At 40.7% G+C, this 21,513-nt stretch overlaps 2 protein-coding genes and 1 long non-coding RNA gene across 3 annotated transcripts in view; all 3 read right to left on the bottom strand.

Moving 5' to 3' along the window:
• Positions 1-602: 602 nt before the first annotated feature.
• On the bottom strand, positions 603-2,676 carry LOC106606704 (uncharacterized). Its single transcript, XR_001329113.3, has 3 exons — positions 2,569-2,676; positions 2,276-2,382; positions 603-1,802 (listed from the first exon to the last, which is right to left on the bottom strand). It is a non-coding gene; the product is annotated as an uncharacterized LOC106606704 (long non-coding RNA).
• Positions 2,677-8,271: 5,595 nt separating this feature from the next.
• On the bottom strand, positions 8,272-12,465 carry LOC106606701 (methionine-R-sulfoxide reductase B1-A). The gene is made up of 4 exons (XM_014203057.3): positions 12,240-12,465; positions 11,073-11,215; positions 9,089-9,203; positions 8,272-8,899 (listed from the first exon to the last, which is right to left on the bottom strand). The coding sequence occupies exons 1-4, from the start codon at positions 12,292-12,294 to the stop codon at positions 8,880-8,882; spliced, it is 333 nt and encodes a 110-aa protein (XP_014058532.1). The 5' UTR covers positions 12,295-12,465; the 3' UTR covers positions 8,272-8,879.
• Positions 12,466-16,678: 4,213 nt separating this feature from the next.
• Positions 16,679-21,513, bottom strand: part of LOC106606702 (cytoplasmic phosphatidylinositol transfer protein 1) — a 120,322-nt gene continuing 115,487 nt past the window's right edge. The window contains exon 9 of the mRNA XM_014203058.3: positions 16,679-18,117. Coding sequence (XP_014058533.3) covers positions 17,801-18,117 — 317 coding nt within the window. The 3' untranslated portion in view covers positions 16,679-17,800. The remainder of the gene's footprint in view (positions 18,118-21,513) is intronic.

Genomic DNA, 21,513 nt, shown 5'->3' with positions numbered 1-21,513 from the left:
TAATTTTCAATAAATTAGCAAAAATGTCTAAAAACACGTTTTCACTTTGTCATTATGGGGTATTGTGTGTAAATGGGTGAGAGAGAAAAAAAAACGATTTAATAAATGTTTAATTCAAGTTGTAAAACACCAAAATGTAGAATAAGTCAAGGGGTAGGAATACTTTCTGAAGGCACTGTAGCTACTTGAAAGCACAAAACATATTCCACTGGCGGGAGACGAAATCACACCTCTAGTGATGCTCCTATACTCCTAGGCTGAGACGTTTCCTACAGTAGTTGCATAAATATGTGGCTATTGCTTGACAGAATATAAGTAAAAAAGAAGACTTCCTCTCATGTAAGAGGGCTATATTTCATCTGCCAAATGGTTAACATATTTATATGGAATTATGGACAAAACACACGGTAGCATTGATCACAATTATCTACCAGGGCCTCAGAGTTGTATTATCAAAGAGGACAGCACCACCAACAGGTGAAAACCTGCTACTGCACTCTTCAGGTAGACGAAGGATCTGTGAAAGTAGAGGGTTTTACACACAGCTAAACTTTACACAGGACAAACAGAAGATCTAATACAAATAAGAAAGTAATGTCCACTCACTGTTTGCTGCTTCCAAAACAGCTGATCTTTTAATAAAGGTTTTTCCATACATTGAGCTAGTGGATACTGCATAATGTTACAATAAATGCAGAGAATCAGGAAATCTAAACATTTTGAGAAGAATCTATAGGCTGTACATTTACCAATGCAACAGGCAGACAGGATCTACTACTAGTACACTGCTGAACATAACCAACCAGGCACCAACTATACAGTAGGCCAAAAAACTTTGCAACAATTATCAGCAATAAATTATACTCCTCATTATGATATTTATACTGTTAGTTTCTGAACAAACGGAGTAAAAACTCAAACGGACGACTACAAAATTCTCAAACCAAGTTTACTCACCCACTGGATCATACAGCTGCAAAGACAAGGCATGATTACACAAGCACATATATTTATAACCTTCTAATATGTGGGGTCATGTCCTTACACATCTAGACAGCCAATACATCTCTGTTGCTAGGCAGGATCTTAATTGGTTCCTCTCACTGGTGTAGTCATAGCCCTGCTTTATGCGTGGAAGTGTATGTGTGAGATAGGACTGTAGTAGGAGAGTCGTTGTGGTGGGTCTCTCTGGCCTGCCTCCCAGAGGTTTCACATTCCTCGCTCCTCCCTAGTTCCGCAGCTGGCCTGCCTTATCAGAGACTAACTATTGCCCTTCGCCTCCCTCCTCAGAAACATGGAACAGAAAATGAACTTTCTACACTCAGTAACTTTCCAAAAGTCCCTATCTACCCTTCCTTGACCCCAACATATGTATTCCTTATACATGTAAAGTAATCAATGAGTTCTAGAATGGTAACATAAATAAGTATATTTCAAGCTAGAATCCAACAATATTGAATTCCATAATTTGCATATCATAGAAACGTTTTTAACTTGGGAACTCCTGTTAGAGTACACAATCTGTATTTACTCTGTATTGTCTGAGTTTGTTTGTCATTTCTACCACCGGAAAACATGAAAATGCCGTTTAATGTAATCAAGGATCTCCTCATACTCTTGGGTATCCCGGTCCAGGTGCATGTCTCTTTCCACCCATGAAATGATCTTTTTTACTTGATTCTTGTTGATTATCCCCTTCTTGTGGTATGCTTTGACCAGCTCAATGTAGCCATCTCTGTAGTAGCACCTTGTTCCTTCATCAGACATGTCAATGTTACCATCGGTGTATTGTGCGGCCAATCCTAGAACAGGTACATAGTTTCAAATAGGGAAAATATGAACTTTAAAGTGGCATTTTACTCACAAAGCTATTATATATTTTTATTTATTTTTATGTAAAAAAAAAAAATCTTTTTCATTAGTCCATTTTTGATAAAGTCCCAAATTGTCCCACACATTCAAGGCATTTAGCTTCAAGTCGCCTGAAAGCAAGTGTTGATAACAGTATTCTGGGAACTAAACACGTTTTCTATTAGTCTAGCTCTGATGCTCCATTATTCAAAATGATGATATTCTGAGATGTATCAATGGTGGACTGGTGAGAAATATACTGTATGCATATCTTCGTTTTTTTGTAAAATACTCCTAATACAACATACAGGCAAACTCAGCGATGAAGACAAACTTAGTGAAATTGTTACTTTTGTAAGAGATGCTAAAGATCTACAGTATCTACTGTACGATGAGGGAACAGGAAAATAATCAATGTTTTTACCTGCGTCTTCTCTGAGCTGCCGGGAAGATATAGGATGACCCATGATAAAAGCCTTCCTCAGCATAAGTGCAGCATGTCCGTCTAGGATTGTCTCTGCCAGCAGATGACTAGAACACAGAAAACATGATAACAGAAAAGGTGTGTTTTGATGGCGGTGGATAACTACGGTGCCATGTACAACGTCACACATCATCATCATGGTGGCCATTTTGCTATTCTGCCATAACTGGACAATGTCTTTTCCTTCATATCTGCTAAACCATACACGATAACACAGAAAAGGTGTTGCCTACTCTAGGCTGGAAGACCCATTTCAACTCTTGGTAGCCTACAATGTCTTGTAGCCCAACTCTGGGTTCTCAGCAAATGTCCTCTCTGAGCTGAGCTCTTATACTCTTGATGCAGTTAGAAAAGTTTGCCAGATGGCTCAGAACAGTGGTGGTGCTGTAGTGCAGCACATGACCAATGAGTCAAAGTCTATAAATAGGCCTGTTTGTTTGTGTTGGAAAAGGCAGGCCATGGGGAGGAATGCTCAAACTTGGAATTGCTGGAGAAGAGCTCATATCCACATTCTGAACGTATGTACTTTAAGGGAGAACTTGTAGGATAGTCAGGGTTTGAACAGGGGTCTATTAAGTGGGGAGGGGCGATGTTCCATATAGAAATGCAATGTATAGAGTAGCTCACATGATGCCCTACTGTTTATGACTGAGAACCATGCCTGTTCCACATTTTCTATCTAAATGTTCTAGAATGGTGCACCCTCCCAAACAGCCCAAGGTGTATAGTTATGAAGTAGTTCATTTAGAAATGCCACAGTAAAGTGCTTCAAGCAAACACTGTTGGTGAAGAATCACTACTGGTACATTGCCAAACACCTAATACATCATCTGTGGTCTGTGGTACAGAAGGTGCAATTTCGAAATTTGGTTGTGCATCAGCAGTCCCTCAATTAGCCCATGTCAGCTAAAGCTCGATTGGTAAAGTAGTCTAGGGCCAGCTGTCTAAATTTGTAGTAAGCATGGTTTTACGAGAGGAAACCAAGTAAATGTAAAGGTTTATTCCAACCTTTTTAAAACATTCATAAAATATAAATTCCTACCTTTTTTTAAGGTTTCTTTGACCAGTCATGTGAAATCCATAGATTAGGGGCTAATGTATTTATTTAAATTGGCTGATTTCCTTATATGAACTGTAAGTCAGTACAAACTTTGAAATTGTTGCAAGTTGAGTTTCTATTTATTTTTAGTATACATGAAGAGACTATTGGAGGTCGGGGTGAAGGAATGTTTTTGGACGAGGCAAGGTCACAGGATTCACAACCATTGGATGACTCCATGGAGGGGTTGTCATGATTGGCCCAAGTCCTGGTGACCTAATGACTCCTCCAGTCCCCCAGCAGGACTCTGCCGGTCGTAAAACAAAGAATCAGAAGAAGACAAATCATCAGCAGCAGAAGAAGAGCCAGCCTCGAGCAGCTGGAATACAGCATGACCCATTTAAAGTACAGATATTCTGCTGCCGGAGTGTGGAAGTTCACCTTATATGGAAGCAACCTGTTGAACTCAATCCCTGGGTCAGAGCTGATAGAGCTGTAGAACAGCAGGTGGCCATTGGAGGAGACATCACCGCGGGTCGTCGTTATGTGTGAAGGGGAAAATGTGTCATCTAACTTTGTTTAACAGCATCACATGTGAAGGGAATGATGTGTTGTATAACTTTATTTGAGGACGGCGTGGGCTTAATTACCAGAAGAGTGCAGAATTTGGGGCGTTGACACCTTGAAGTGTTGTAATGAGGAAAGCTATAGGGTAAGATAGAACTATTAAAAGTCATTGTAAAGGTTTTGTGAAAGAGAGTTAAGAAGCAAACAACCTCTTCTGAAAGAACCAAGTTGTATTGAAAAAAACTAATAAAATATATCACTTGTGAAACCAAACATGAAGTCTTACTGGTTTTCACTAACTAGTTACTCTATTGGTTGAATAAAGTGTTCAGGAGAAAAGGGAACACTGATAACAACCTTAGCTTAAGGGTCTCTACCATAGGTAGTCCGTTACCAGACCATTATTGTGGGCTCAAGCAGGAAACCAAAAGGGGCTTGGTGTTTAAGGCACACTTAAAGGAGCACTGGGAGTCTAGCCTGTTGAGCATTAGTCCTTTGCCCAGATAAAGTGCTGAACCCCTGCCTTTGACCAGAGAAAACTGGTTGAATCCCGATACGCAGGACTTATCGAGTGTGACCCACCCGTGAGCGTATTCTCCGGTCAGGTAAACAGGGAGGACCAGCCGTTAGCAAGAGAGTCTGAGATTACACCACGCCAGCAGCTCCTTGTCAACAGGAGGGGGAGGAATTAGACAGAACACAGAGCTGGGGAACATCACAGAAAAGTCCAATATACTGAATGACACATCTTTGCCACCTATAACACAGAAAACATCACAGAAAAGTCCAATATACTGAATGACACATCTCTGCCACCTATAACACAGAAAACATCACAGAAAAGTCCAATATACTGAATGACACATCTCTGCCACCTATAACACAGAAAACATCTCAGAAAAGTCCAGTATACTGAATGACACATCTCTGCCACCTATAACACAGAAAACATCACAGAAAAGTCCAATATACTGAATGACACATCTCTGCCACCTATAACACAGAAAACATCACAGAAAAGCTGACCCCCCCCCCCCTTTTGCCCTCAGAACAGCGTCAATTTTATCGGGGCATGCTCTCTGCAAGGTGTTGAAAGCTCCAATGCTTCCCACAGTTGTGTCAAGTTGGCTGGATGTCCTATGGGTGGTGGACCATTCTTGATACATGCCGTAAACTGTGGAGCGTGAAAAACGCACCCCCCTGGCACCTACTACCATATCCCGTTCAAAGGCACTTCAATATTTTGTCTTGCCCATTCACCTGATGGTTTATTATGGACCCTTCAAATAAAGTGTTACCCATCAGATCCTAGTTGTGAATAAATAAACATTTATATTTGACAAAGAAGAAAATCACTCAATAAATGCCTTATAGATGACAATTGGCTTATATAATACCTTATAACAGCCTAACTACATATTTGTAGTGTTCCCCCACTTAGCTAAGGGATTAAATATTAGGCTACCTATAATTGAATAGAAGAAAACAGAGAGAGAGAGGAGATAGAGAGATTGTCAGTTCCTTAATGTTTGGCCTGTATAATACAGCCAATGGATACATTAAGGAACTGGCTGTTTCTCTCTCTCTGTCTCTGTTTTCTTCTATTGAATTCAATATAAAACCTTCTGTGTTTGTCATAGAACGATGCCAGGACTAGTTTATGTGGATGCAGATAGATTTCCAGTGTTGTGCTTCGTTTGAGTATCTGTCTGCCAAGAAGTGACGGGCCTTTCAGCGAATGAAATAGGCGGGACTTTCCAGTCTCCAGTGGAAGTGGCTATGTAATGTAATTCAACACCAAAGTCACTCTTTACTACGGATCATAAACTAAGACCCACTCGCTGGCTGAAGAGACAGATTCAGAAGTGAATAAACATTGATAAAACAATTAAAATACGCAGACAGTCCCTGAATTGAACTTTAACAGAGGATTATTTGGCAATTATTATTCATTAATTTAGTGTTTCATTGTCATACGTGATGACTTGTATTTAATAAAAAGCAGTAGCACTGTATTTAATGTCTAATAGATGGCTATTGGCTTATGTGTTATAAAAGCCAATCTAACTACTTTTTAGGCTATTATCCCAGGACAATTCATGCACTGTCCTCCACACCTTCAGCAGCACAGAGACTCCAGACAATCCTACTGCTCTACCACCACTGTGACTTCATACCCCTGCTGTTCACCTTACTGTATATATATATATATATATATATATATATATATATATATATATATATATATATATATATATATATATATATATATATATCTACCTTAACATTGGAGAGGGGAGCTGGAGAGCAGGGTCAGAGTAAGAGTATATTCTGTAGTACTCTATATCAGAGGAGAATACAAAAAGACCATCCTTAATCCTCCATTAGTGTCTTTGTGTTGTTGTTTTTCAAATTAGTTATATTCTACACAGGATAACTCTTTCTGCTCACAGAGGTCAAACACACTGAATTCCCACCTTCAGGGATGAATGTGAGTGAGCTGCTGAATATTCAGGAGCAGGAGTCCCTCTCTTGCTCCGTCATACAAGAACTCATGACCCAGTTCATTTCCACACAACAGACCTGAAACAAACTACATCCAGAAAGGATTCCCTCTGTTTTCAAGTTCTGTATCCTTGTTAAAAGGGGACACATAAAAACATGTTAAATACCTTCTGTTGTAAAATTAGTTGGTGGAAACTAAAACCTCTATTGCCAACAATCACACGAAGTCACAAACAACCCCTACACACGTTAGGTCTCCTATAGGACGTAAGGGTGAATCAGTCCCTCTCTGACTGCACACACAACACACCTTCACTGGTCCCCAATTCTCAGGGGATTTGGACACACTGTCCTGGTGGATGGTCTGAGAAGGCAGGCCATGTTGAGGAATGCTCAGTCTTGGAAATGTTGGAGAAGAGCTCATATCTCCATTCTGAACATACAGTGAGGTCTACATGTATTGGGACAGTGACATGTGTTGTTGTTTTGGCTCTGTACTCCAGCACTTTGGATTTGAAGTGATTCAATGGCTTTGAGGGTATTTCCATCCATATTCGGTGAACCATTTAGAAATTATAGCAGTTTTTGTAGATACTCCCCCCATTTTATGAGACCAGAAGTATTGGGACAAATTCACTTATATGTGTATTATAGTCAGAAGTTTAGTAATTGGTCCTATATTCCTAGCACACAATGTTTTCTATTATTTTATTTCACCTTTATTTAACCAGGTAGGCCAGTTGAGAACAAGTTCTCATTTACAACTGCGACCTGGCAAGATAAAGCAAAGCAGTGAGACACAAACAACAACACAGAGTTACACATGGAATAAACAAACGTACAGTCAATAACACAATAGAAAAGTCTATATACAGTGTGTGCAAATGAGGTAAGATTAGGGAGGTGAGGTAAGGCAATAAATAGGCCGTAGTGGCGAAGTAATTACAATTTTGCAATTAAACACTGGAGTGATAGATGTGCAGAAGATGAATGTGCAAGTAGAGATACTGGGGTGCAAAGGAGCAACAACAACAAAAAATAACAATATTGGGATGAGGTAGGTGGATGGGCTATTTACAGATGGGCTATGTACAGGTGCAGTGATCTGTAAACTGCTCTGACAGCTGATGCTTAAAGTTAATGAGGGAGATATGAGTCTCCCTCATTCAGGTTAGCAATGATTACATCAAGCTTGTGACTAACTTGTTGGATGCATTTGCTGTTTGTTTTGGATGCGTTTCAGATTATTTTGTGCCCAATAGAAATTAATGGTAAATAACGTATTGTGTCATATTTATTGTAAATAAGAATGTAATATGTTTCTAAACAATTCTACTTTAATGTGGATGCTACCATGATTACATATAGTCCTTAATGAATCAGGAATAATGATAAGTGATAAAGTTAAATGCACAAATATCAGGTTAGCATTTTTGGAGGGTTGGACATGTGTGAGTCTAGCCCACATTCACTGCCAGACCAACTGGCATGCCCGTCCTGATTGGGTAATGCGTGGTCTCATGTCTGCCACAAGGTGGGAGTATAATGCATTAAATAAATAAAAAAAACTGTTACTGTGAAAGATGTGAAACAACATTAGTTCTGTTCAGCAGTGCCACAGCTAGACAGCTCTCATTGAGTATTATAACCCGAGTATTGATTAAGTATTTATATTAACGATTGAGCATTATCAGGTCTGCTAATCTCATGAGGTAAGTACAGTAAAATACTGCCATGACTGATGTGTTTGTCATAAAGATGGCTGAATAACAAGTGTGCCATGAAAATAGTTTATGTTGTGCCCATAAAAATACAAACAATGTAATCTTCTATAAAAGTATACCTTTATTGCTCAGTTTCATTTCTCTTTTTGTTAGCGTATTACACATTGTGACCGTTAAGACGATAGAGATTTTATTTACATCACTGTAAATCTTTAAGAGGCTCATAACATCATTGATAGAACTGATTAACATACATTGGTAGATTGAAACACTTTTGTTTGCTTTCACTACTATATATAAATTAGGACATCTTGAAGTTACATTCAACACTATGAAGGCTACATAGTGATCCCCCATTTCACTGACAATGTTAAGATAAAAAATAAAACAATGATTAAGTGACAGAATATCTTTGTGTAATTGTGTAACTCCTTGTACTTGTCTGTGTTATGATTGTGTATTATTGTTATGATTGTGTATCATTGTTATATTATGATTGTGTATTATTGCATAATGTAGATGACTATTTGGTCGGAGTTCCCCTGTCCTTGTCCAGTGAAGACATTGACCATCAGTGTCCTGGAGGTCCCAGAGTGGGCTTTATCACAGGACACTTCATCCACTGTCCTCCACACCTTCAGAAGGACAGAGACTCCAGACAATCCTACTGCTCTACCACCACTGTGACTCCATACCCCTGCTGTTCACCTTACTGTCCATCTACCTTATCTGTGGAGAGACAGGACAACATTTTAATTCATCAACGTTTTTAAGTGTAACATTAACTAACTATCCAGTGGTTAACGTGTGCTCAGTCAGATTGGTTAGGTATCAACCAGAGACATTGACATGTTTTGACTATTATCTAATCAAATTGGCTTGACATTCCGTGACTACATAGTTTCAGTGAACCCGTACCTTTAGGGACGAACTTCAGTGAGCTGCTGAATATTCAGAAACGTGAGAGTCCTTTCTTTGGCCCGTCGCCCACAAACTCATGACCCAGTCCGTTTCCACACTTCCCACATCGGACCTGAAACACACAACTATCAGATTCCATCTTTCCATACAACAGTATAGTCAATTCTATGTGCCAAATTTTTATCAAGAAAAAAAAGTGTTTTCATTCATAAAACTCTGTTCACAACATTGACATCGGCAAACCGTTCCACCACACAACACCATACACATGGTCTGCGCTTGTGAGGCGGTTGGACGTACAACATATTCTAAAATGATGTTGGAGGCGGCTTATGGTAGAGAAATTAACATTAAATTATCTGGCAACAGCTCTGGTGAACATTCCTGCAGTCAGCATGCCAATTGCAGAAATAAGCTTTTTGTGCCTATGGAAAATGTCTGGGATTTTTTATTTCAGCTCATGAAACCAACACTTTACATGTTGCGTTTATATGTTTGTTCAATGCACAATCAACGTATCAAACATGATTGTTAGGACCTTCCCAGGTTGAAAATGAAACACTGCTTACAAATGCAGAAATCGAATGCAATATCCTACACACATCCTGTTGAAATGAACATTGGCTCATCAGTGCATTGACCAGAAGCAGACAACTACTTAGCAATGAACAGTCAACAGAGGGATGCCCCTATGGAGGAGGGTTAAGTTGTCACCCATCTTTTCTGAGTCAAGATCACTTTCTCGGTCAAAAAGCAAACCGAAATTTACCGCTCAGATTATAAAAAAAAAAAAGACTTAACTTTATAAAAAATTGTTCTGTAGGAATTATGTTTTTGTGCAGTAGACCTAATAAATTATCACAGCATATTTGGCTATATGCTTGGCCTGCCAATATTGTTCTTCTCAGACCATATTATATTTCAAAACTCAAGCTTTGATAACAAAATAGATCAGTTGCGAGGCATTGTTGAGCATTAATTGAAATAATTAGCTTTTTTATTTTACTGGACGAATTAATGGTACCTGCATCTGATGGTCAGTCTCAGCGGAGGAAAGGAGAGAGCAGGAGAGCATCCACCTATCACGGTCCCTGCTCTCTACTTTCCTCCAGTGAGACTGACCAGAGGGGACACTGACCAGAGGGGACACTGTCCTCCCACTGAAACTCGAGTCGCACCACATTATTTCTGCCTCATGCACAAACTCATGCTGTTCTTATGACCAGAGAAAGTGAAATATTCATCGATATTAAAATAGACATGAGCTGCTAATAATAAAAACGCAGGCCTAGCAACACACTTGGCTACTAACGCATTGCAGCTGCAGCGCGAGTGGAATGAAGGAGAAGCGTGTTTATGTTTTGTAAAAGTGTTGAATAAAAACAGTGTTGACAGTGCTGAATAAAAACGTCAACATGAAGTCAACCATAAAAACAGCAGCTCTGCGGTATTCCCTGACAGTTTCTCTCTGGTCATGGCTAGCGCTACTATCAAACTTTGCTGAGGGGTCGTGGAAGCTGTACCAAGTGATTTGAGCCATCTGATTGGCTAGCACAGTAGGAGCACTTGATTTAGCCACAGCTCTCCTGGTCCACTGGGTAAGCAGAGTTTGTCCCTTCAGACAAATGAAGTCATTTAAAATGGGAACTCTTTGCCTACCCGGCGCGCAGGGCTTCTGAATCAAGTGCACCTTCCGCCCAAAGCACAAAGTCGAATACATTTTTTTAATAAAGGAGCCCAAGCCTTTATCATTGGCTTTTCTACAGAAGTGTTGTGATCGACTACGAATGCCTAGAAGATCGACCAGTCACTCGGTTGGTGACCAGTGCCATAGACAATGATCTTGGGTTAGTTTTGCATTTCCCCCACTAATGGTTACGATTGGGGAAGAGGAAGCTTAGCTGATCTTAGATCTGTACCTAAGCTAAACTTCACAACTCTGGTCCAATGCAACTCCAGGCCCAAACTGAGAGGATCTCACCTTGAATGCCCCAGGTCTCTCCTCGTGCTTGGACACACTGTCCTGGAGGACGGTCTCAGTGAAGGCAGGCCAGGGGGAGGAATGCTCGTACTTAGATCTGCTGGAGAACAGCTGGTGGCCACACTGGGCACACACATATAACCCTGGGGAGATAGAAGATTAGTGAGATTAGCCAAAAGTAGATCTAGGATCTATGTTCAACACATTCTCTTTGAGTGAAGTTACAGGATGATTTGACCAGTGAAAACATCATTAATCCACCAGGAATAATCCTCAATGAGAGGAGAAAAGTGCAGTTGACTGGCATTATTTCCTTAACCAAACCGGTTTGTCATCTATACATGGGAGGGATCCATGTTCAACACATTCTCTTTGAGTGATGTAACAGGAGGACATGTCAAAACCTACATTTAGGAGAAATGATGACATAAGTGGCCACATTAAGATCTGAATATACTTGTATAGGCGCTACATTGTATACTTATACATAATACAATTATTACTTTCAATTATACTTTATAGTTACTGCAACTACTAACGTTTGGTTTACATTTGTTTTCTTGGCACAGTAGAATAAGTTGCTACAGTTTAACAAATGGCTGGTGGTTCAATCTTCCATCACGGTTTGGTAAAAGCCAGGGGCGCGTTCAGCAGTATGCAACGTTTTGGAACGTTCAGATAGAAACATGTTAGCTATGTAGAGCAAACGTGGCTCTCTGACATGTAGAATAAGGACTCACGTCGGCTCTATTCATGGTATTTCTATCTGCAACGTTCGAAAACGTTTGGCAACTGAACGTGGGCCTTGTGTAATCAGTGATTACAAAAGCATGCTACTTTTAGTTAGCTACTGATTGAGCATAAGTTAGGTCATAGTCCATTTTAGGACACAGTTGGGCTAACGTTACTGTAAAAGATACCACAGACGTTATAGTTATGTGCCACGACGTCCCAAATCATATCAAATGTATTTATAAAACCCTTATTACATCAGATATCACAAAGTGCTTATACAGAAACCCAGCCTACAACTCCAAACAGCAGGCAAAGCAGATGTAGAAGTTACTTTAACTGACTAATCTCATGTTTACAAGTTAGCTAAGATACTGTAGCTACTGTAACTGACTAACTTGCAACGCTATCTTAGCTAGCTGAGGAGCCTCTTACCAGTTTTAAAGTGGTCTTTAAAGACCTCACCCCCGAAGAAGGAACAAAATGACATGGCTCCACTTGCAATTAACCTTAATGAAAGTATAAAAGTGCAGTTGACTCGCACTCTTTCCTTAATCAACCCGGTTTGTTATCTATCGGCTTTGAGAAAAGTTGAGACTTGTGCTTGCTTTGGAACAGCAGCAGTAGGCTGGTACCGCTGGATGACGTCGATTGTTCAAAGCTCCAATTAAAGTGTACTTCCGGTTACTTTACAGTGAGCGTTTCAAAATAAAAGCCTCAACTCCAACGGTTAATGCTTTCAGGGATCCTTGGGACGTCCCTACTATAAACCCTAACCTTGGGAGCAGTTTGCTTTTTTTACAACCAAATCTCTTTTTTTGATGTAAATTGAATGTTTCTGAGAAACCTAACGCAACCAGTGATTCATTCATTAGATAATATTACACTGTCTCTATGCACAGTCACAGGGCCGACACACTCACGCACACTGACACTAAACACACACACCCACTCACATAACCTACAATCATCATATACGCTGCTGCTAATCTGTTTACCATATATCCTGATGCCTAGTCACCTTATCCCTATACGTGGGCTCCTGAGTGGCTCAGTGGTCTAAGGCACTGCATCACAGTGCTAGAGGTGTCACCACAGACCCTGGTTTGATCCTGGGCTGTATCACTGGCAGTGGCCAGTGAGCACGTTCCTGTAAGACATTGAGTCGCAAGCTAAAACGAGGATGTGCTCATTGAAAGGAGGGAGTTGTCTAATGACCCTGGGTTTACAGTTGAAGTTGGAAGTTTACATACACGTAGGTTGGAGTCATTAAAACTTGTTTTTCAATCACCCCAGAAATTTCTTGTTAACAAACCATAGTTTTGGCAAGTCGGTTAGGACATTTACTTTGTGCTTGACATGTCATTTTTCCAACAGTTGTTTACAGACAGATTATTTCACTTATAATTAATTCACTGTATCACAATTCCAGTGGGTCAGAAGTTTACATACACCAAGTTGACTGTGCCTTTAAACAGCTTGGAAAATTCCAGAAAATGATGTCATGGCTTTAGAAGCTTCTGATAGGCTAATTGACATCATTTGAGTAAATTGGAGGTGTACCTGTGGATGTATTTCAAGGCCTACCTTCAAACTCAGTGCCTCTTTGCTTGACATCATGGGAAAATCAAAAGAAATCAGCCAAGACCTCAGAAAAGAAAATGTTGACCACAAGTCTGGTTCATCCTTGGGAGCAATTTCCAAACGCCTGAAGGTACCGCGTTCATCTGTACAAACAATAGTACGCAAGTATAAACACCATGGGACCACGCAGTCGTCATACCGCTCAGGAAGGAGACGCGTTCTGTCTCCTAGAGATGAACATACTTTGGTGCCAAAAGTGTAAATCAATCCCAGAACAACAGCAAAGGACCTTGTGAAGATGCTGGAGGAAACCGGAACAAAAGTATCTATATACACAGTAAAACGAGTCCTATATCGACATAACCTGAAAGGCAGCTGAGAAAGGAAGAAGCCACTGCTCCAAAACCGCCATAAAAAAAGCCAGACTACGGTTTGCAACTGCGCATGGGGACAAAGATCGTACTTTTTGGAGAAATGTCCTCTGGTCTGATGAAACAAAAATAGAACTGTTTGGCCATAATGACCATTGTTATGTTTGGAGGAAAAAGGGGGAGACTTGCAAGTCGAAAAACACCATCCCAACCATGAAGCACGGGGGTGGCAGCATCATGTTGTGGGGGTAATTTGCTGTAGGAGGGACTGGTGCACTTCACAAAATAGATGGCATCATGAGGCAGGAAAATTATGTGGATATATTGAAGCAACATCTCAAGACATCAGTCAGGAAGTTAAAGCTTGGTCGCAAATGGGTCTTCCAAATGGAAAATGACCCCAAGCATACTTCCAAAGTTGTGGCAAAATGGCTTAAGGATAACAAAGTCAAGGTATTGGAGTGGCAATCACAAAGCCCTGACCTCAATCCTATAGAAAATGTGTGGGTAGAACTGAAAAAGCATGTGTGGGCAAGGAGGCCTAGAAACCTGACTCATTTACACCAGCTCTGTCAGGAGGAATGGGCCAAAATTCACCTAACTTATTGTGGGAAGCTTGTGGAAGACTACATGAAACGTTTGACCCAAGTTAAACAATTTAAAGGCAATGTTACCAAATACTAATTGAATTAATGTATTATTTTTACCCAATGTTAATGTGATGAAAGAAATAAAAGCTCAAATATATATTTCTCTCTACTATTATTCTGACATTTCACATTCTTACAATAAAGTGGTGATCCTAACTGACCCAAGACAGGGAATTTTTACTAGGATTAAATGTCAGGAGTTGTGAAAAACTGAGTTTAAATGTATTTGGCTAAGGTGTATGTAAACTTCTGACTTCAACTGTATATGCGCGGATATCGACTCTCCCACTCGAGCATGCTTTTGGTGCACAGTCGATAGCACGCTGGACTTCGGGCTAGAAGGTTGATGGTTCGAGACCTGCTTCCTGCCTGTTTCAATACAATACTTTATCTACCTCTATCTCTCCAGTATCCCTGCACATTGTAAATATGGTACTGGAACTGACCCTGTATATAATATTCTTACTTACTTTCTTGCTTTCTTATTTTTATTTCTTGTGTTTTTGTTCTACCTTGTTATTTTTTGTATTACATTCTTGTTGATTACTGCATTGTTGGGTTTAGACCTGGCAAGAAAGGCATTTCACTGTACATTTGACATTAACACTTCATCAAATGTTATTAGTCACATGCGCCGAATACAACAGGTGTAGACCTTACAGTGAAATGCTTACTTACGAGCCCCTAACCAACAACGCAGTTAAAAAATATATGGATAAGACTAAGAAATAAAAGTAGCAAGTAATTAAAGAGCAGCAGTAAAATAACAATAGCGAGACTATATACAGGGGGGTACCGGCAGAGTCAATTTGCAGGGGCTTCGGTTAGTTGAGGTAATATGTACATGTAGGTAGAGTTATAAAGTGACTATCTATAGATGATAACAACAGAGAGTAGCAGCAGTGTAAAAGGGGGGGGGGGGGGGGGGGGCAATGCAAATAGTCTGGATAGTATTTGATATGATGTTCAGGAGTCTTATGGCTTAGGGGTAGAAGCTGTTTAGAAGCCTCTTGGACCTAGACTTGGCACTCCAGTACCGATTGCCGTGCGGTAGCAGAGAGAACAGTCTATGACTTACGTGGCTGGAGTCTTTGACAATTTTTAGGGCCTTCCTCTGACACCGCCTGGTATAGAGGTCCTGGATGGCAGGAAGCTTGGCCCCGGTAATGTACTGGGCCGTTTGCAATACCCTCTGTAGTGCCTTGCGGTCGGAGGCCGAGCAGTTGCCATACCAGGCAGTGATGCAACCAGTCAGGATGCTCTCGATGGTGCAGCTGTAGAACCTTTTGAGGATCTGAGGACCCATGGCAAATCTTTTCAGTCTCCTGAGGGGGAATAGGTTTTGTTGTGCCCTTTCACGACTGTCTTGGAGTTCTTGGACCATGTTAGTTTGTTGGTGATGTGGACGCCAAGGAACTTGAAGCTCTCATACCACCCATGCTTGTTTTGCAGTACGGTGGCACTGAAAAAACATGAACAAATGCTCCAAAAACACCCAAATACATCCTTTTAGAAACATAAACGCTGTCAGTATAGCATGAAATTGTGTCATTCCGGACTTTATATTCCATTTATTGCGACTCGAGCTGCTTCCCCAATCCAGCTGTTCCATTCTCTGTGTAGCCTGCTGCTACAGGTAACTGATGAAATAAAAGAAACACCAACATAAAGTGTCTTAATAGGGCATTTGGGCCATCACGAGTCGCCTGATCTACAAGTGTCTGGAACTTCCTGTGTGGTAGCACCTGCTTTCAATATACTTTGTATTCCTCATTTACTCGTGTTTCTTTTATTTTGACAGTTACATGTAGAACGGATGGAGAGGTATCACTCGAGTCTCAACAAAATGGAATATAACGTTGCGGAAGTTAGAAATAACACAATTTAATGTGTACAACATGCAAAGACTTGCATCACTATACTTAGAGCTTTTGCATTTCTAAAAGTGTTTTTGGCGCCTTTGTTCATGTTGTTTTCAGAGCCCCCATACTGCACAACGAGGATGAGGAAATTGGTTGGGGGTAAGTTTCTCAAAATCAAGTGAAATCACACAAAAAAGTGTCTGGACCCTTCCACAACATGCTATTTACATAAACAATGTAGGTTTGGTTGTAAAAAAGCTATAGCAAGGACCCTATCCCAACGTACAATAAGCATCCAGTGACGACTGCAAGTGACAAGTTGCAGACTAATAGGCCAGACCCTACTAACCTAACCCATTTGTAATTTCAGTTGAATAAACTCAACAAAAACTGATTAACTACAGATATCACAATTCCCCCATTTATTGTCATTTCGTTTATATGAATGACACCAGCTGTTTGAGCAATATTTAATTTATTGATTTGATATAAAACACAACAACATGATTGCAAATTCATGACTTAAATCATCCCTACAAGCCAAATCACAACATTGATCAGACATGTTTTGTCCTGTCGTAGTCTGTAACAAACAAAGGAAAAGCACCAGACCGTATAGAAGACAGCCATTTCAAAGGTACATTTTCTCCCCAGTTTAAAAGAAAAGCAGAGGCTGGATATTCAAACCATGCATTTTTATATATGTCTTTTAAAGGACACCATGGCCAACAAAACTATAGCAACAGAATTCAGATTTAGAAAGAGAACGCCTCCACTTTAGAGCTCTACACAGACCTCTTTTCTCTCTCCAATACACAGATTACAGCAATTCCATAGCACTGAAAGACATCAATGAATTCAGCATTTTTACAATAGATGACTCTTTAATATACATATTTACAAAACAAAACACAGGATAAAATAACACTCTCCTGAAATCCACCGTTTTACTCTAACTGTTCACAGCGACCTACAACAAACCATGAATAACAACCAACACACAATTCCATCTGAAATTACATGGCGTCAATTGCCAACCAATAAGAGGGCTTGACTGCAAGGAGAAAGAAGGAGGAAATGAGTTTGATCATCCCACACATTTATATCCATATGCAGAAAGATTGAGTGTGTTGACTGAAGAGTCTACTCATCAGATCTCTGTGTATCTAGGTAACAAACCCTGAGATACAGTATCAACTGAGATGAAAGAGGACTGAGACGCTGAAGAGAAGCACAAAGTATTCAGAGGAATGTGAACTAAATTAAATCAGACTATAATTGACCTCCACATGAGCTTTCTCTGACTATCTCTCTGCAAAAGCAGACCAAGACACAGTTAGTTGGTGACAGTGGTTGGCTTCAGGGTGATACCAGCAACTGTCTGTGGAGAGGCGGTTACCACACCACCAAGTTACAGGAGGTCTGTGAACAACACTCCCTTTTACATACGTTGTCTAGGGGACAAAATGGATGTACATAGCCACCCCCTGAATGTAGATAGGTGTATAGCACACCTATGGGTCCCCCTCTTATTCAGGCTGGGGGCTAGGGGTTGAGCCCCAGGAGAAGATGCTAGCCAGCCTGAAGCCTGAGTCCCTGCGATTGGGGTCGGGGAGGGTCAAGGTCTCTGGGGCCGACTTCTTCCTGGGCCGGTCCTTGGGCACGGAGAGGTACTCTGGAGGCTCCGTGGAGAGGGGGGTGGAGGGGGCGCTGGAGGGCCCGTTGCGGGCCACCGAGGCCAGGGGGGTCTCGGTGATGGAGATGGATGGGGGGAAGGGGCCGATCTTACGGTTGGTGGCCTCCTGGGTGGCCCGCTCGTACTCTCTCACCTCGTCCATGGTCATTTCTTCAGGAGGGGAGAGAGAGGGATATATTATAACCCCATGACATCTACTGTATGTCTTAGCATTGTAGTGTAATAACACAATTACATTATACAGTAAATACGTATCTGACTTCACCTGTTGGATTTAAAATAGCTTACATTTCAAAGGCTCTTGGAGATGAATACAAGCAATACATGAAAAGATGTTCCCTACTCTGAACACAAATCTGAATTCATAATCAGTTGTGTGTGTTCCAAAGGAGACAGTCATCATCCTTGCTCACAAGTGTCTGTGTGTGTGTGTGTGTGTGTGTGTGTGTGTGTGTGTGTGTGTGTGTGTGTGTGTGTGTGTGTGTGTGTATCTGTGTACGTGTGTGAGTGTATCAAATCAAATCAAATTTGTCACATACTTTGTAAACAACATGTGTAGACTAACAGTGAAATGCTAATAGTGACTTGCTCACTTGTGTGTGTGTGTGTGCGTGTACTTGTGTGCATGTGTATGTGTGTGTGTTTGGGTCCGTGCACGTGTTCTGTGCTGTTCCGGTAGGACAAACAAAGCATACATTTTGATGCAGTCAATGACAATGCATGAACGTTTGAGTGTGTTTGAATGGATGACATGAAATGAGTCAGAGAGGAAGAGGGAGATGAGTCACCAGCAGACAGAGAAACGGTGAAGGAAGAGTGAAGACATACGGCTGGCTGTCTCAAGGCGCTCTACCACGTCCAGTGATGGCGGTGGGTGGCAGGTGAGTTTATGCTGTGGTATGCTGTGGTTGTTGGACATGGCCAACTCTAATGTTGGTTTTCTCATGCATGTGTTTCCCGTACCCCTGCACATCATCCCAAGTTATATCTGTGGAGACGTTCCAGACCACCACCGCACCACCTGTTAGCTAGCTAGGGCACTTGGTGCAGGAGGAGCAAGGTCTAGTGGGAAGGGTCGGCAAGAGGTCAGGTGGTCACAACCATAAAGAGCTGGGGAAGTTGGCGTAGTCTGCGGGTAGTTAAATTAGTGACAAACGCTTGATGGGCCAAAAAGCAGTGATAACATGGTCAAAGTAGCCAGAACAACATTAAATTCAGGTGAAACTGCCCAGTATTGTCTGATTCTACATTTTACCATGTTACTATGCTGCCTTTCCCTTCCAGAGCCGTGTTACAGGGAGGTGACTGTGCAATGAGAGTAAAAACCAACAAACAGTTGTTTTGTTTCCGAACAGAACCACATTTTATTTGTTCTGCTCCAATTTTCTGACCAGCATGATAAAGTTATAAACCCGTTCAAACAAGGTTTTTCTGTTCCCTAAACTGTTTCCTTCCCCTGAGAGCCAGTTTCTATAGTGAATTAAGTATAGTCCTGGAATAAAATGCACTTTCAATTGAGAATGATTTAAATCAAAGACTTCACCTGGCTCTGGGAAACCAGCCCCTTGGTGATATAGAGTAAGTAATGGGCAGGTATGGATATATGTTAAGGTCCAATGCAGCCATTTTTATCTCAATATCAAATAATTTTGGGGTAACAATTAAGTACCTTACTGTGATTGATTTAAATTAAAATGGTAAAATAGAATCAAAAATGTATCTTAGCAAAGAACAATTTCTCAAGCAAGAATTTTTCTAGGACTGTCTGGGATTGGTCTGAGTTGGGAGAACTGAAAACTAGCTGTATTGGCAGAGAGGTTTGGAACTCTCTTTCTTATCAGTCTATGAACTAATTTACCACCTGGTGATGTAACCAGGCAGGTCAAAACTCCATCCCATCAAAACAGGCTGACATTTTAGATAGCTCTTACACTAAAAGGGCATTATCATAATGTTCACAATTTAACAGTATTATTCCAACCTCATACACTCTTAGAAAAACAGTTGCTATCTAAAACCTGACAGGGTTCTTCGGCTGTCCGCATAGGAGAACCCTTTGATGAACACGTTTTGGTTGCAGGTAAAACTCTTTTGGTTCCAAGTAGAATCCTTTCTACAGAGGGTTCTACATATAAACAAAAAGGGTTATATCTAGAACCAAAACAGGTTGTACCTGGAACCAAAAAGGGTTCTCCTATGGGGATAACTGACGAAAACATGTTTCCTTTTTGGATTTTTTTTTGTAGTGTAGTGTGTAGTGTGGAAATAAATATAAAACACAGAAAATCACATTTTTGACTGCACTGGGCCTTTAATGTGAAGTGGATGCATTAGTGGGTGGACACAGGGTGGTTTGATATAGTGGTCAGGAATATTATTAGACAAGCCTTAGTAATGTAGGCTGTGGAAGACCACAATGCAAGGATGGAGGGAAGGACCACTGCTGTACAGCAGGGTCATGTTGATTTAGGGCACACAACGTTTGAAAACGTTTTGCAACAGAAAATAAAAACTTGTTTTTCTTATTGCACAGGTAGTCCCTCTGATTTAGTTGATTTTCTTCCGTTTGGTGCTAAATTAATATGACCCAGATGATATACAGCCCACAGGAGGTTGGTGCCACCATAATTGGGGAGGACAGGCTCGTGGTAATGACTGGAGTAGAATTGGTGGTATTGTATCAAATGTGTTTGATGTCATTCCATTCACTCCGTTCCAGCCATTATTATGAGCCGTCCTCCCCTCAGTGGCCTCCAGTGATACAGCCACTTTCACTGAATCTCCCACAGCTCTTGGAGGAAGGGGAACAATGCAATCTAGATTGAGCTAAGGCTATAGTGTATCTACTGTGCTAATTATGTACTTTATACTGGCTCATGTTGTATGTGAATAGGGATAAAGAGCAGGCTCGTGTGGTCTTAAATGTTCCTCTATCTTTAAAGCCAGGCTCTGTAAGCCCCAAATAAAATAGCTACTGACACTCGGCATGCTCTCACCTTCTCTCATCCTATGACCGATACAGTACTGAGTCAAGTGCTCTCTGTACCTGTGTGTAGACTCTCTGAATAATTCTCTTGCAGTGGATACATCTCAAGTGGGAGCTTCTCTGATGAAGGTCAGCGAGAAAGCGTATTGGTTGTGAGAAATGAGCTTTATCATTTTTTTTTTTAATTGAACCTTTATTTAACTAGGCAAGCCAGTTTAGAACAAATTATTATTTACATTGACGGCCTACCAAAAGGCAAAAGGCCTCCTGCGGGGACTGGGGTCTGGGATTAAAAATAACGTTTATAAATACATTGAATCATTATTGTTATTATTAAAAATATTTATGTTCCTTCTCCATGACAATCCTAATGCGTCAGCTTTTCAAAAACACTTACAAAGTTAAGTACATAATTCAAAATGTATGAAAGAGTGGTCTGGCCTATGAATTGTCTTTTTTCCTAAAAAAAGGCCGTTAACAAATGTAACAACAGGGTGAGAAGTGTAGTTTCAGTCAGATCTGCATTCCAATACTGTTAGAAATGATTTGAAATAGTGAAG

The sequence above is a fragment of the Salmo salar genome, chromosome 06 (assembly GCF_965601325.2).
Source record: "Salmo salar chromosome 06, fSalSal1, whole genome shotgun sequence".
Lineage (NCBI taxonomy): Eukaryota > Metazoa > Chordata > Actinopteri > Salmoniformes > Salmonidae > Salmo > Salmo salar.
The sequence above is the reverse complement of the archived record's forward strand: the minus strand, read 5'-3'. Positions and strand labels throughout refer to the sequence as shown.